Below are 14,211 nucleotides of genomic sequence, written 5' to 3' on the forward strand. Positions count from 1 at the left end.
ATTTGAATGATCCAAAAGAGGACTGGGAGAATGTCATATGGTCAGATGAAACCAAAGTAGAACTGTTTGGTAGAAACACAACTCGTCGTGTTTGGAGGAGAGAGAATGCTGAGTTGCAACCAAAGAACACTATACCTACTGTGAAGCATGGGGGTGGCAACATCATGCTTTGGGGCTGTTTCTCTGCAAAGGGAACAGGACGACTGATCCGTGTACATGAAAGAATGAATGGGGCCATGTATCGTGAGATTTTGAGTGCAAACCTCCTCCGATCAGCAAGGGCATTGCAGATGAAACGTGGCTGGGTCTTTCAGCATGACAATCATCCCAAACACACCGCTCTGGCAACGAAGGAGTGGCTTCGTAAGAAGCATTTCAAGGTCCTGGAGTGGCCTAGCCAGTCTCCAGATTTCAACCCCATAGAAAACCTTTGGAGGGAGTTGAAAGTCCGTGTTGCCCAGCGACAGCCCCAAAACATTACTGCTCTAGAGGAGATCTGCATGAAGAAATGGGCCAACATACCAGCAACAGTGTGTGACAACCTTGTGAAGACTTACAGAAAACGTTTGACCTCTGTCATTGCCAACAAAGGATATATAACAAAGTATTGAGATGAACTTTTGATATTGACCAAATACTTATTTTCCACCATAATTTGCATATAAATTCTTTTAAAAATCAGACAATGTGATTGTCTGGATTTGTTTCTCATATTTGAGGTATACCTATGATGACAATTACAGGCCTCTCTCATCCTTTTAAGTGGGAGAAATTTCACAATTGGTGGCTGACTAAATACTTTTTTGCCCTACTGTAACTACGCTACTATAATAAGCATCTGATACTAATCCAGTTACTGTAGTTCAGTAAGCTCAAGGCTGATAAATCAACAGTCAACTCACTTTTTCATACCCTTGAAAAAGTAACCATTAGATGCCAATATGTGGGAATCAGAATTCTACAATGCTGTATTCAGTGATGTAATAAAAGTACGTGCCATAATTATTTATCCAGAATTCCGAAGTGTCATTAAAATGTAATTAAGATAACTGAAACAGGTATACTGAAACTGACATTCAAGATCAAAATATATCTAAAGCTTAAACTTTTATTTTTCATTTTGAATAAAGCAACTGTATCCCATGAGAAGTTTTCCCCTCAATACCTGTGCCATACTCACAACAGAAAGTGAAAAGAAATCTCTCCGAAGTGAAGAGAATTCTCCTGTTAGTCAGCTGTCATAAAAAGTGCCCCTCTCACTGACAACTGTAAAGACACTTTCACACTGATTCACTTCAAAAATGCCAGTAAAATGCCTATGCATTCATTTTTGCTGTGCTTCTGCGGCGTGGTTTTTAAAGGACATTTGACTAAGAAACTGCCCCAAAAAAGCTTAGCAGGGATGTTTTTGGGGCATTTTTTTATGCGGTTCCCATTCATTTAAATGAGGAGGAGCGTTGTTGTGGAATTTTTTTCCATCGCAAAGCAGGATTTTTTTCTTCGCAACAGAGGCACACTGTCCAAGTGTAACTACATTAACCACTTAAGCCCCGGAAGAATTTACTCCCTTCCTGACCAGAGCACTGTTCAGTTAGGCAATACATCCAAAGGAGTAGGTATGTGCTCCAAGTCTAAAAGTGGGATCTTAGCAAGCACTTTTTGCGATTCGGCACTGCAACGCCTTAACTGACAATTGTGCGGTCATGCGACGTTGCTCCCAAGCAAAATTTATGTCCTTTTTTTCCCACAAATAGAGCTTTCTTTTGGTGGTATTTGATCACCTCTGCGGTTTTTATTTTTTGCACTATAAACAAAAAAATAGCGACAATTTTGAAAAAAACGCATTATTTTTTTACTTTTTCTATAAAAAATATCCCCAAAAAATATATAAAGAAACAGTTTTTTTCCTCAGTTTAGGCCGATACATATTCTTCTACATATTTTTGGTAAAAAAATTGCAATAAGCATTTATTGATTGGTTTGTGCAAAAGTTATAGCGTCTACAAAATAGGGGATAGTTTTATGGCATTTTTATTGATAATTTTTTTTAACAAGTAATGCGATCAGTGATTTTTATTGTGACTGCGACATTATGGCAGACACAACGGACAATTTTGACACATTTTTGGGACCATTGGCATTAATACAGCGATCAATGCTAAAAAATTGAATTGACTAGGTAGCACTGTAGGGGTTAAGTGTGTCCTAGGGAGTGATTCTAACTGTGGGGGGGAGGGGCTGTGTGTGACAAGTCACTGATCACCGATCCCGATTACAGGGAGCTGTGATCAGTGACCGTGTCATTAGGCATAACGGGGAGATGCTTGTTTACATTAGCATCTCCCCGTTCTTCCTCACCGTGAGACGATCGTATAGAGGTATAGAGTCCGCGGGACCTGTGATCACAAAGCTCCCGGCGGGCGTGCCCGCGAGCCGCCTCTTAAAGGGCAACATACAGGTACATTAATCTGCCTGTACGTGCCCTTCTGCCGCAGTATAGCTGCGTGAGGCGGTTGGGAAGCGATTAATTGAATTTTAAGGGGGGCATTTTTGCTTTTCAGGCACTTTTTTTTTTTTTTTTTTTAACGCAAAAGCGCTTGAAAAACTGAAAGGGCCCTTAGATATTGGATTTCCCATGTCTTTCTGTGTCTCTGACAATGGTCATAACGGCAAGAGAGGATGAATTTACCTAGAGGGGACACAGACAGCAATAAAAAAAAAAAAAACAAAAACAAAAAACAGAGACTTCTATTACTAATCAAAAACGTAAAATAAAAAGTTTTTGTATTTAGATATACTTTAAAATGTAACACCATTGTGTAGCTTGCATTTAAACCATAGGTTGGCAAAATCTGGAAATATTCAATTAGGGCAGCTGCATTCATACTGCTTGGTCACCTTTGAATCAACGGTACTTGGTTACTACCACTTGTTATCCCACTGGTAAGTGTTGGTTTTTGGCCCTGTTATATCTTTTTATATATTGCCTGGAATTTTGTGAATATCCATTATTAGTATATGCATAGCTTCTCTTGATAGATTTTTGTGGTATGCGGGGAGAATGTACCCGTAATTTTCATCCGCTTTTGGATTGATCATGTGATTGGACATGTGCACTTTATCAGGTGTGTTGGGCAAGAGCTTGCTAGTTGGGGCTTCTTTGTTTGGGTATATCTCCTATTTTTCAGTTTTGTTTAATTGCATTTTTTTATTTTTTCTGTGGTAGGATAGAAGTTTTGCCACCGTGCTTTAACTCCCACATGTGCCCCCCCAGGGAGAGATAACATATGCCTCTGACCATGTTGTACCTCCCCCTGCTTGATGCTGGACCTATTAAGCTTGGTGAGATTTTTATATTTGACTGGTATTATCTTTAATTAATGTTATTTTGTACTGTGAATTATTATGCTCTACTTTTCAGCTCCCCTCACCTCCTGAAGTAGCGGGGCATTCCCGCGAAACGCATTGAGATTAAGCAAGACTGCCTACCCATAGAGGACACCCTACTTCTTATTCAATTTTCAGGCCAGGTTCACTCTGGTACTACACGACTGTTGTACAACTGTCATCCTACTTTGCCCTGCAAGATTGGTCCTACTTCCATCCGACTTGAAATAACAAGATAAGATTTTGCTCCGACTGAGATAGTTTGACCTGTCCTTTGACAAATCAAAACAATCCCAGTGTGACATAAATAGCTTTTACTGCTGCTGTAATCACCATGTTGGATGTCACAAGTCTGATGATTAGGACAAGGATCCAACTTCAATGATATTCAATGGGCTGAAGTAGGACCAAAGTCGGATAAAAGTAGTGCAGGAACCTTTTTCAAAGTCAGACCAGTTAAGACGGCTCTCATAGGGAATCATTTCGTACCAGTGTGAACCCAGCCGTAGTCGTGAACTATTTGCTAATTTGATACAATTGGTGACTGTTATAGGGCGTACACACGGTCGGACTTAGTTTGGACATTCCGACAACAAAATCCTAGGATTTTTTCCGACGGATGTTGGCTCAAACTTGTCTTGTATACACACGGTCACACAAAGTTGTCGGAAAATCCGATCGTTCTGAACGCGGTGACGTAAAACACGTACGTCGGGACTATAAACGGGGCAGTGGCCAATAGCTTTCATCTCTTTATTTATTCTGAGCATGCGTGGCACTTTGTACGTCGGATTTGTGTACACACGATCGGAATTTCCGACAACGGATTTTGTTGTCGGAAAATTTTATCTCCTGCTCTCCAACTTTGTGTGTCGGAAAATCCGATGGAAAATGTCCGATGGAGCCCACACACGGTCGGAATTTCCGACAACACGCTCCGATCGGACATTTTCCATCGGAAAATCCGACCGTGTGTACGGGGCATTACTCTGTGCGAGGTATTTGAGGGAGGTTTATTGTATTGCATTTGGCTCTGTCTTTTAACTGAATGTTTTTAAACATGTTGGAATAATAAAATGTAATGATCTTATATTGTTCTTGCTGACACCTTTAAAGTCCATCTTGTTCTTTTCACTTTTAGCTGCAATTATGCATCACATGACGTAAAAGAAGACCATGCTATTAAAATACAGTGTCCACCACATCAATCAAACTAGTTCTCCCTGTCATTTTTTTTAAGGTCGGGTACACCTTGATCGCTATCAACAGTCATACCTCCACTTTTTTCACAACTTCAAAAGCCTGTTACAGCTGCATTATGAGTTGATATTCAGTCCACAAAAACAAAATGTGTTATACAAAAAAGTAGTTACTACACAAAGAAAAGCGGGCTGCATCTAGCCTTATGGCGTCATTTTCAACCCAAGTAATTTGTTTGTTTCCAGTATAGTCCGTATATTTTAACAGCTCTTACCACAAGATGTGGAATGATGACAGCAGTAAGCTGCTTGTTGTTAACAGTTGTGTCTTTCACCAGCATAAATATACGCTCAGCCTCAGAAAAACAAGAAATCTGCAACACAACAGCACCTGGGAAAAAAAAAAAAGAGAGCGGTAATTAGATCCACAAATGATTATATACCGATGTTAAGGCCTCATGCACACTGGACATTTTTACAGCTGCTGTTTTTGGCTTCAGACATTTTTTTCTACAGCCAGTAAGCTCCCCAGCATGTTATCCTATGTGTCCATGCACACATAGGCTGTTATCAGCGTTTTTGGCAGGGGCGTTTTCTGGCTGGGAAAAAACCCCAGAACTATTGAGTTTTGAGAGGAGCTTTTCAGCTGTAAAAACGCTCCAACTGATAAAAAAAAAAAACATGGCTATCCTGCTTTTATCAGCGTTTCTGAGCCATACGCTTTTGTGGGAGTATAGTTTTTATAACGTCCAGTGTGCATGAGGCTTAAATATCATATATTTAAGCCTCATGCACACTGAAATGTAATTGTATTAAAAGATATCAACTCATCTCAATAAGAGTTAAAGCGAACCTGTCTATTACACATCCAGGATAGAGTATTAGGATTGCCACATAGCAGGCCCCTCCACTGCTAGTACTTACCTTAGACCCCTTTCACACCAAGGCGTTTTTCAGGCGCTTTTGGACTAAAAATAGCGCTTGTAAAGCACCTGAAAAATGGCTCCCCTGCAGTCTCAATGTGAAAGCCAGAGTACTTTCACACTGAGGCGATGCGCTGGCAGGATGTTAAAAAAAACTCCTGCAAGCAGCATCTTTGGAGCGGTGAAGGAGCGGTGTATACACAGCTCCTAAAGCACCCTGCCCACTGAAATGAATGGGTAGCACCGCTGGCAAAGCGCTGCTGCAGCGGCGCTTTGCGGGCCATTTTAACCCTTTTTCGGCCGCTAGCGGGGGTTAAAAGCGCCTCGCTAGCAGCCGAAAACCTCCGCACATAACAGTAAAGCGCCAATAAAAATAGCAGTGCTTTACCGCCAACGCCCCAGTGTAAAAGCAGCCTTACCGTGCTGCCCTGTTTGCCTGCAGCACCCCCCCCCCCCCGAATCAATGTGTAATATGTGGCAGATAGGGTAATGTGTAAAATGTGCATAGCACGCCTCCTCTGCTTATCTTCCGAAAGCTCCCCCTAGCTCCTCAGAAAAAAGATTAGAAAAATGATCAGAAGTTAATAGATATGTTAAGTTACATGTAAACTCCTCATCCTTTAAGTCCAGTATAGGATGCAGGAGTGGTATTCATAGACTGCAGGTTATATGCTGCTACCTTCAAGTGATTGGACACTGGCAAAATCTTTTCTAGGGCCACCCCTAGAGCATGCCCATTAAAAAACCCCACCCTATCTGTATTGATTCAGATGTTTAGCAAGCAATAAAGATTAATCAAGACACAGAGGGGAGGGATCTATGTCCTGTACTGTACTGCAAGATAAGGAATTTACAGGTAACACAAAATTCCTATTAACTTAATTGTACCGTACAGACAAGGAACTGGGTTTCATAGACCATGGGATGGACCCAAGCAATAAAACTGAGGGGCGGGCAACAACACAACAACATAAAACTGTCAACAGACCCAAAAAATATTTATATAACAGCCTGAATCAACTTGCAGCTGAAGCTCACATAAGCTGAAGCCTGAATGCTCACCTGGTAGAACTTGGAAAATGTATCAGCAGAGGACCAGGTGGCAGCATTGCAAATCTGGGATACAGATGCTTGATTCTGAAAAGCCCAGGAGACCCCAACAATCCTGGTGGAATATGCTCTGATGGGAAAGGGAGGAACCAGAAATGAGTTGCCAGATCCACCTTGCAATGCTGGAACAGTAAGCAGGGTGTCCTCTACAAGGGCCTCCTGGTAGAACAAAAAGTGACTTAGCTTGCAAAAAGAGGCAGTGGCTGCCAAGCAGACTTTGACAGCCCTAAACCACATCCAAACAATGAAAGTCAATTTGCTTCTCATGTATTGGTGCAGGACAGAGGAAAAAGTAGGACAATGTCCTCATTGAGGTGAAAATAAGGGACCCTAGGTAAAAAAGAAGATTTTGAATCTCACATGCACCACAAGGCTCTTTACTAGAGAGCGATGCTGATTTAGAAATACACCTAAGAGACATGATAGCAACCAAAAATGCAACCTTGCAGGTGAGGCATTCAAAGGGAGTCTCTAAAGACAGAAAGCACCAGGCACCTAAGGTGATACAGGAGGTTGAGTTGGGGGAATTATATGAATGGCTCCCTGTAGAATATTCTTGATAAAGGATTGTGAGGTTTTTTTGGAAGAGGGTGGATAAGGCAGGAACTTGTCCCTTCAGGTTATTCAAGACCAGAAAATGCTCAAGACCAGACTGAAGAAAGGACAAAATATAAGTGAAAGAGTATTTCCAAAGGTTAATCCTTCGGTCCTTGCAGCTTGCATAGAAGGTCTTCCATGTGTGAAAGTCAAACCTGTAGCAGTTGGATTTTCTTGCTCTGAGTAAAGTGGAAATAACTGGGTCAGCGATACCCCTATCCTTTGGGACTTGGGTTTAACAGCCATGCCATTAAAGCCAATATCTGAGAAGCAGGATAGAAGAGGGGAGCTTTGGGCCAGTAAGTCAGTTCTGTCTGGCAGGGGCCAAGGCTTGGTCTCCGTATATCTGAATATGTCTGTGTACCACATTCTTGTGGACCAATTTGGTATAATGAGAATCATTGGGGCCCTTTCCCCCACTATATTGTGCAGCAGTCGAGGAATGATCTTCATTGGAAGGAAGACAAACTAGTGGAATTGAGTCCAAGGAATCGCCAGAGCATCCACCGAGAAAGCTAGAGGATCCCTGATCTTGGCCATAAACTTGTTCAGCATGTTGTTGAACCTGGAGACCAGAACGTTCACACCAGGTTTTCCTCACTATAGACAGAGTTTTTGAAAGATCTCAAGGTGCAGAGACCCTCTCTTGGGTCTAGGTGTTGATGTCCTAGGAAGACCGCTTACCAATTATCCACTTCAGGAATGTGAACGGCTAAGAGATTTGGAATGCATGTTTTCTGCCCATGAGTTGAAATGCACGTTTTCTGCCCACGCACTTGTTTCTTTTAGGGTTTATGATCTTCTGGTGCCCCCTTGATGAGTTATGTAGGCCACTTTTGTGGCATTGTCTGACTGTACTCTGACTCTGCACTTGTAGAAGGGAGGTTCAATGTTGTAGAGACAATCCTAAGACTCTCAGTTGCAGAATGCTAAAATGGGATTCTCAACTCCTGTGGGGACCAGGTCTCTGGATAGTCAGGAAGTTGTAAAGACGGACCCTGCCTGTCAGATTTGTATCTGTCGTTACCATGTTCCAAGTCCTGTGAAGGAATGACTTTCACAATTTCAAGGCATGCCATGCCAGGGAGAGCTTTGTTTGGCTATACAGAAGCATTTGGGCGATCCAAAGATTGGATTTGCTTGTTCCACCTCTTGAGGATGTTGGATTGAAGAGGTTTGGAGTCAAACTGGGAAAAAGAAACTGCCTCAAAGGAATCCACCAGGAGGCCCTGAATCCTAATGAAGAAGTGAACTGAGGGTGTGTTCATGATCTGATGGTCATTAGAGTTCGATCTTGGGCTGTGTCCAAAATTAGACCCAGGTATCTAAGTGTCAGGGCTATAGAGCAGAATTTGGAAAGTTGATTATTCAGCCAAAAGTTTGAAGGAACTGGATGTTCTTTTGGACATTTTCATACAAAGTCCTGGCTTTGGAGTCCTTCAGCCACAAGTCATCATGATAACGTGACATGAATGCCCTGGGTTCATAGAAGAGCCATAAGCAGGGCAGCACTTTTGTGAACAAATTGTACAAGAGTGTCGTGATGCTACCACCCTACCACCCTCTCAGTCTATAATTCCATAAGATTGAAAAATACCTCCGCTCAGAGCACAGCCATGTACACTGTTCAACAATCTTCATGAAAAAGGTCGGCAACATTGAATGCCATATGCATAAAATCTTCTTTATTTCCTTGTCAAAAGAAGTTTATTGAGTATACAATGTTATAAAGATACATAAAGTAAGTTTACAAGGATCTATAAAGTAAGCTCATTGTTTTACAGTAGGGTTTATATAGGTAAATATCATGAAATTTCAAATATTAAACATTGGGTTCACGTAAACCTAAATTAAAGATATATATCATTTCCTTAGTTACTTTTGTAGGTATTTAAATGATTTATACCTACTATACATATTGTTTACAAGTAGAGTGTATATAGGTCAAATAAATTCTGATAATGAGCTTTAATCGTAAGGTGGAGAAAAGGAAAGAGAAAGAGAAAGAAGAAAAAGGGTTGAAAGGTAGAGGTATGGTCCACAAGGTTGTCCCGCTCGTCAGTTTATTATTCTTTTTAGTTCTCTTTGAAGCCTTAGAATGGGTGTCTCTGTAAGTCATTTAATCTGTTACCATGGCAACAGGACAGAGTCATTGAAGTTTGACAGGAACTGTTGTTTTATCCAAGGATGCCAAAGTTTTTCAAATTTTGGAATTTGATTTTGATCGATGGCTACCATCTTAGCATGGGACATTGTATTATTCATTCTGTGAATTGTTTCTGCTAGTACCAATGTAGGAGATTTCCATGCCTTGGCCACTGTTTGTTTTGCAGCCGTTATTAGTTGGATCATAAGTTTGAATTGAGAGAGTGTTAACCATTCCGGTTTTAGATTAAGTAAAGTTAAATATGGATCTGGTTGTATTATTTTTTTAAATATTTTAGATGCAATCACGAAGACTTCCTTCCAGAAGGCCCGGACCACTGGGCACGTCCACCATATGTGTAAATATGTGCCTATTTCTGGGCATCCTCGAAAACAAAGAGCTGAGGTATTAGGTGAATATTTTGCCACTCTAGCGGGTACAAGGTACCAGCGAGTTAGGACTTTATAATTTGTCTCCAGTGCTAAGATGTTGGGTGAAGATGACTTAGATGTGAGCCATATGTTAGACCAGTCCGTGTCTTCTAAAGTTCGTCCCAGGTCCTCCTCCCACCTCTGAACGTAAGAGGGTCTATTAAGATTTGCTACTCCATATAATTGATTATAAAGTGATGAAATTGTACCTTTAGCAAATGGATCTTTTGTACAGATTGATTCAAAAATGGATAATTGGGATAATGGTGTATCCCCCTTTAGGAATGGTGTATAGAAATTTTTGATTTGGAGATATCTAAATATCTCAGAGTTTGGTAGATCATATTTTTCTCTAAGCGATGGGAATGAAAGGAATGATTTAGATGCTATGAAGTCATTTAGTGTCTGAATGCCTGATGTTGTCCAAGCTTTAAAAGAATTTGGGTAGATCCATGCCGGATAAAAGGCTGGATTTCTGATAAAAGAAAGGAGAGGATTGTGTGGAGATTGTAACTGATATTTGGTTTTTAGTTTATCCCAGAGAGATAAGAAGTGTTTAGTTATGGGATTATGAATTTTAAAGCAGTCTTTAGGATCAAGCCATAATAAATTTGATATTAATAGAGGGTCATTTTCTGAAGCCTCTATAAATACCCATAATGGGATTTCCTGTTTTGCATGGTATTTGGACAGACTGGCCAAATGTGCTGCTCTGTAGTAGTTAGTAAAATTAGGGTATCCCAGGCCTCCTTTATTTTTGGGAAGATGTAGTGTGTGTATAGGTATACGTGGTTTAGAAGTGCCCCATATAAACGAAGTTGCTCTTTTTTGTACTATTCTCAAAAAATAGGAAGGAATTGGAATAGGGAGGACTCTGAATAGATAAAGCAATTTGGGTAGAATAGTCATTTTGATTGCATTAATCTTCCCTATCCAGGATAAAGGAAGTTGCGACCATTGTTTTATTAGATTTGTGATCTGTCTTAATACAGGAGGATAATTGGTTGAGAATAAGTCAGAATGAGATGCTGTTAAATGAATTCCAAGATATGGGATTGATTTTTCTGCCCATGTGAATGGGAGTGCAGCCCTAGCCGGGATCAATTCCATGTTTGTGAGTGAAATATTAAGCACTAGGCATTTCTTAGGATTAATCATAAGGCTGGATAGGGCTGCAAACCCATCAAGAGCTGGTATTAAGTTAGGACCAGAGACCTGTGGTGATGATAGAAAAAGTAATATATCGTCTGCAAATATACATAATTTGTGTGTAATACCTCCTACTTCAATGCCAGTTATAGTTTGGTTTGTTCTGATGTATTGGGCCATGGGTTCGAGTATAAGGGCAAATAATAAGGGAGATAATGGGCAACCCTGTCGGGTACCTCTTTCGATATTAAAATCTTCTTTATTTCAATTCATTCAGGTAGGGAGAACAATGCAAAAACCGTGGTATTTTCATCCCTGTTGGGCTTTGGTCATAAGAAAGATACAAAAAGAAAACAGCTCAGATAAATAATCACTGCTCAGGTTTGAAAGGAGGGACAGGTATAACATGTTAATCCTTAATATTACAGATCACCTTCCTTAAGAGCCGAGCGATGCAGATAAGAACACTGTATTATATATAATGCAAAAATACAAAAAATGATTTCAAAGAGGGAGCAGCGACTGTGTCCGTGCAGCCAATGCATTCCAACTGACATGAATAGGACTGCCTGCACGTGGATACATAGGATGCACGCTTGTGTGCATAAGTATGCCAGTGTGAACGAGGCCAGTGTGAAACCGTTCTCCTGTGCCTATAATTGATACATGGCAGTCAATAAATCTGCCTTCCGTTGGCGTGAAGCTGGCAGTTTTCATGCATTTTATGAGGTACAAGCTATGGCTATACACCTGGGAATCCCTTGCAGGCAAAACATGGCCCTTACACAGATGTACACTTAAGTACAGAGCAAAGAAGGAGCAGGGATAGCAATTCTTTTTTGTACTCCTATTAAATTAAAGACTGGACTCCGAGGTCTAGGGCATCTCGGATTTAGACTGGCGCAAATGCCAACAGATGCCCCCACTGCAAGGGGTGGGGGTGCTGCTACATTGAGAAAAGAGCTTCTGCAAAGACTCTGTGGCCTTTGGGGACCAGGGCTTGAAACAAAAGACAGTTTTAAATCTTAGTTTTGAGATTGACAGCTGAGGAGTATGGAAAGATCTATTTCACTGAGTAGAGGTAAAAGCCATACAGGTAGGAAACTTGTTTTTTTTTTTTTTTTTTTTTTTTTTTAGAGCACCTTTCCCTCAGTTATTTCCTTGATATATTTGTCAAGGGATCTCCAAAGAGGCCTTTACCATCAAATGGCATGCATAGAAGACGCTTCTTAAAAGCATGTTCAGCAGACCAAGCTTTTAACCAGAAAATCCTGTGCATATGCACAGAGATATAAGAGAGTCTTGCGACTTGGCAGATTACATTCTCAAGAGTATAAACACAAAACAATAGGGTTGAAGGCATCAGTTCCAACTGTTCTAAGAGAGCAGAATTTTCAAAGACAGGTCAGCAATAGTGTGGCGAATAGACATGGCAGCAATTGCTGGCTGTAGGGCAGGAGGAACATCCTCATTAGGAACTGTAAGGTGTTTATGGAGAATTGCAGTAGCAGGAACCACTATCGGAATAGTCCATTTCTTTTTTTTTTTTAACAGAAAATTGTCCATTTCTTTTTTAAATCCTTTTCCATAAAATAGATCTCAGCAAAACATGTAGGAGGAGTCACATGATGCCTTTCCTTTCCATCATGTCCTGGAAGTGAACCTACGGCGAGCCAGGGAGGCTGAATGGCTGCTGCACAGCACGAAGAGTGCTATGAAGTTTGAATACTGGAGGAGATATATACGCTGTTCAGCGCCCATACCGAGGGAAAGCTGGAAGATTTGTGGACAAGGCACATGAGGTCACTGTCTGAAGCCGTTTTACCGTGAAGTGTTTCATTTCAGGAGGGTATTGTATGGCCGGCTCCTATACTTAACACTGCTTGATATTTCATGCCGAGTATGGTGAAGCAAAGGGGCTGATTATCCAGATCTTTGAATACCTTACATTGTATAAGGACTACAAGTCAGCTCTTGACATTATGATGGATGAACGGAGATGCAGCTCTAATATAGACTGCTTTAGGACTTTAATTGCAGTGTGACTCACAGTCTTCTCGGGTTCACTCCTCTTGTTGCCCGAGTGGTATAGTCCTAATTGCACACGTGTAGGATACCACACAGCCCCTTATCAGGCCTGAATTAGGACTTTATGTCTACACCACTAACATACTAGCAACTCCTTCCCTGCTGAAATAATCATTCATCAATGAACACTGTTCTCTCACTATATATCCATATCAATTTTATGTGCATCCTCTCCATCTTCAGCCAGCAATTACCTTATGCTGTTCATTCCATCCCCTCCCCCTTTTTTCCACCTGTATCCAGTAGGCTCGAGCTCCCTAGGGACCTCTGCACAGATGTTGATGCCATATGTTTATACGCTGTACAATATTTTTGCACACAACGAATTAGTCGTGGCATGCACATCGGCGCATAGCTATCTGGCGTCCGGACAATTTTTTTTATGTTTTATTTGTTGTATTTTGTTTTTTGTCCTGTGCTGTGTGTTTCCATATCCTGTGGCCATTTGATGCAGTGGCCTTCGGATATATGGCATGTTCACGTGCCTTAACTATTATCTCCCATTCGGGAGTTTATTGAATTTTTAACTAATCAATAAATGTAATATTTTTTCTATTTTTACCAACATTGTATGCTGTGTCACTCATTTGGTCCTCTGACTCCCCACTGTCTTGGTAAGGACAAAACCTCTTCTTTTTTGATATGTATGCAGTTTGCTGACTGGAGTGACGCTACCTATACTAGGTTAAAGGTGTTTGAGGACATTACTGTGTGTCATCACACATCATTTTGGACCCTTTATGTTTATTTTTCTTGGTTTGAAGTATAAACGCTGTCAGGTTTCAACCAGTCCCAACAAAGTGTATAGATGATCTTGGGTGTATGGAAAAATAGGATTTTTTAAAACAGCTTACCTGTAAAATCCTTTTCTTTCGAAGGACATCACGGGACACAGAGCCACAGTAATTACTGATGGGTTATATAGGTATCACTGGTGATTGGACACTGGCACACCCTATCAGGAAGTTCAACCCCCTATATAATCCCTCCCCCTTGCAGGGATACCTCAGTTTTGTAGCCAAGCAATATAGTGTATTAAAAGAGGGGCGGGACCTCTGTGTCCCGTGATGTCCTTCGAAAGAAAAGGATTTTACAGGTAAGCTGTTTTAAAAAATCCTATTTTCTTTCTCGAACATCATGGGACACAGAGCCACAGTAATTACTGATGGGATGTCCCAGAG

The 14,211-nt window shown here is 40.9% G+C and overlaps 1 protein-coding gene across 1 annotated transcript in view; it reads right to left on the reverse strand.

The window, feature by feature from the left end:
* DGKQ (diacylglycerol kinase theta) overlaps positions 1-14,211 on the reverse strand; it is a 268,833-nt gene that overhangs the window by 53,772 nt on the left and 200,850 nt on the right. Inside the window, exon 15 of the mRNA XM_073591922.1 lies at positions 4,862-4,977. Coding sequence (XP_073448023.1) covers positions 4,862-4,977 — 116 coding nt within the window. The remainder of the gene's footprint in view (positions 1-4,861; positions 4,978-14,211) is intronic.

The sequence above is a fragment of the Aquarana catesbeiana genome, linkage group LG01 (genome assembly GCF_042186555.1).
Source record: "Aquarana catesbeiana isolate 2022-GZ linkage group LG01, ASM4218655v1, whole genome shotgun sequence".
Lineage (NCBI taxonomy): Eukaryota > Metazoa > Chordata > Amphibia > Anura > Ranidae > Aquarana > Aquarana catesbeiana.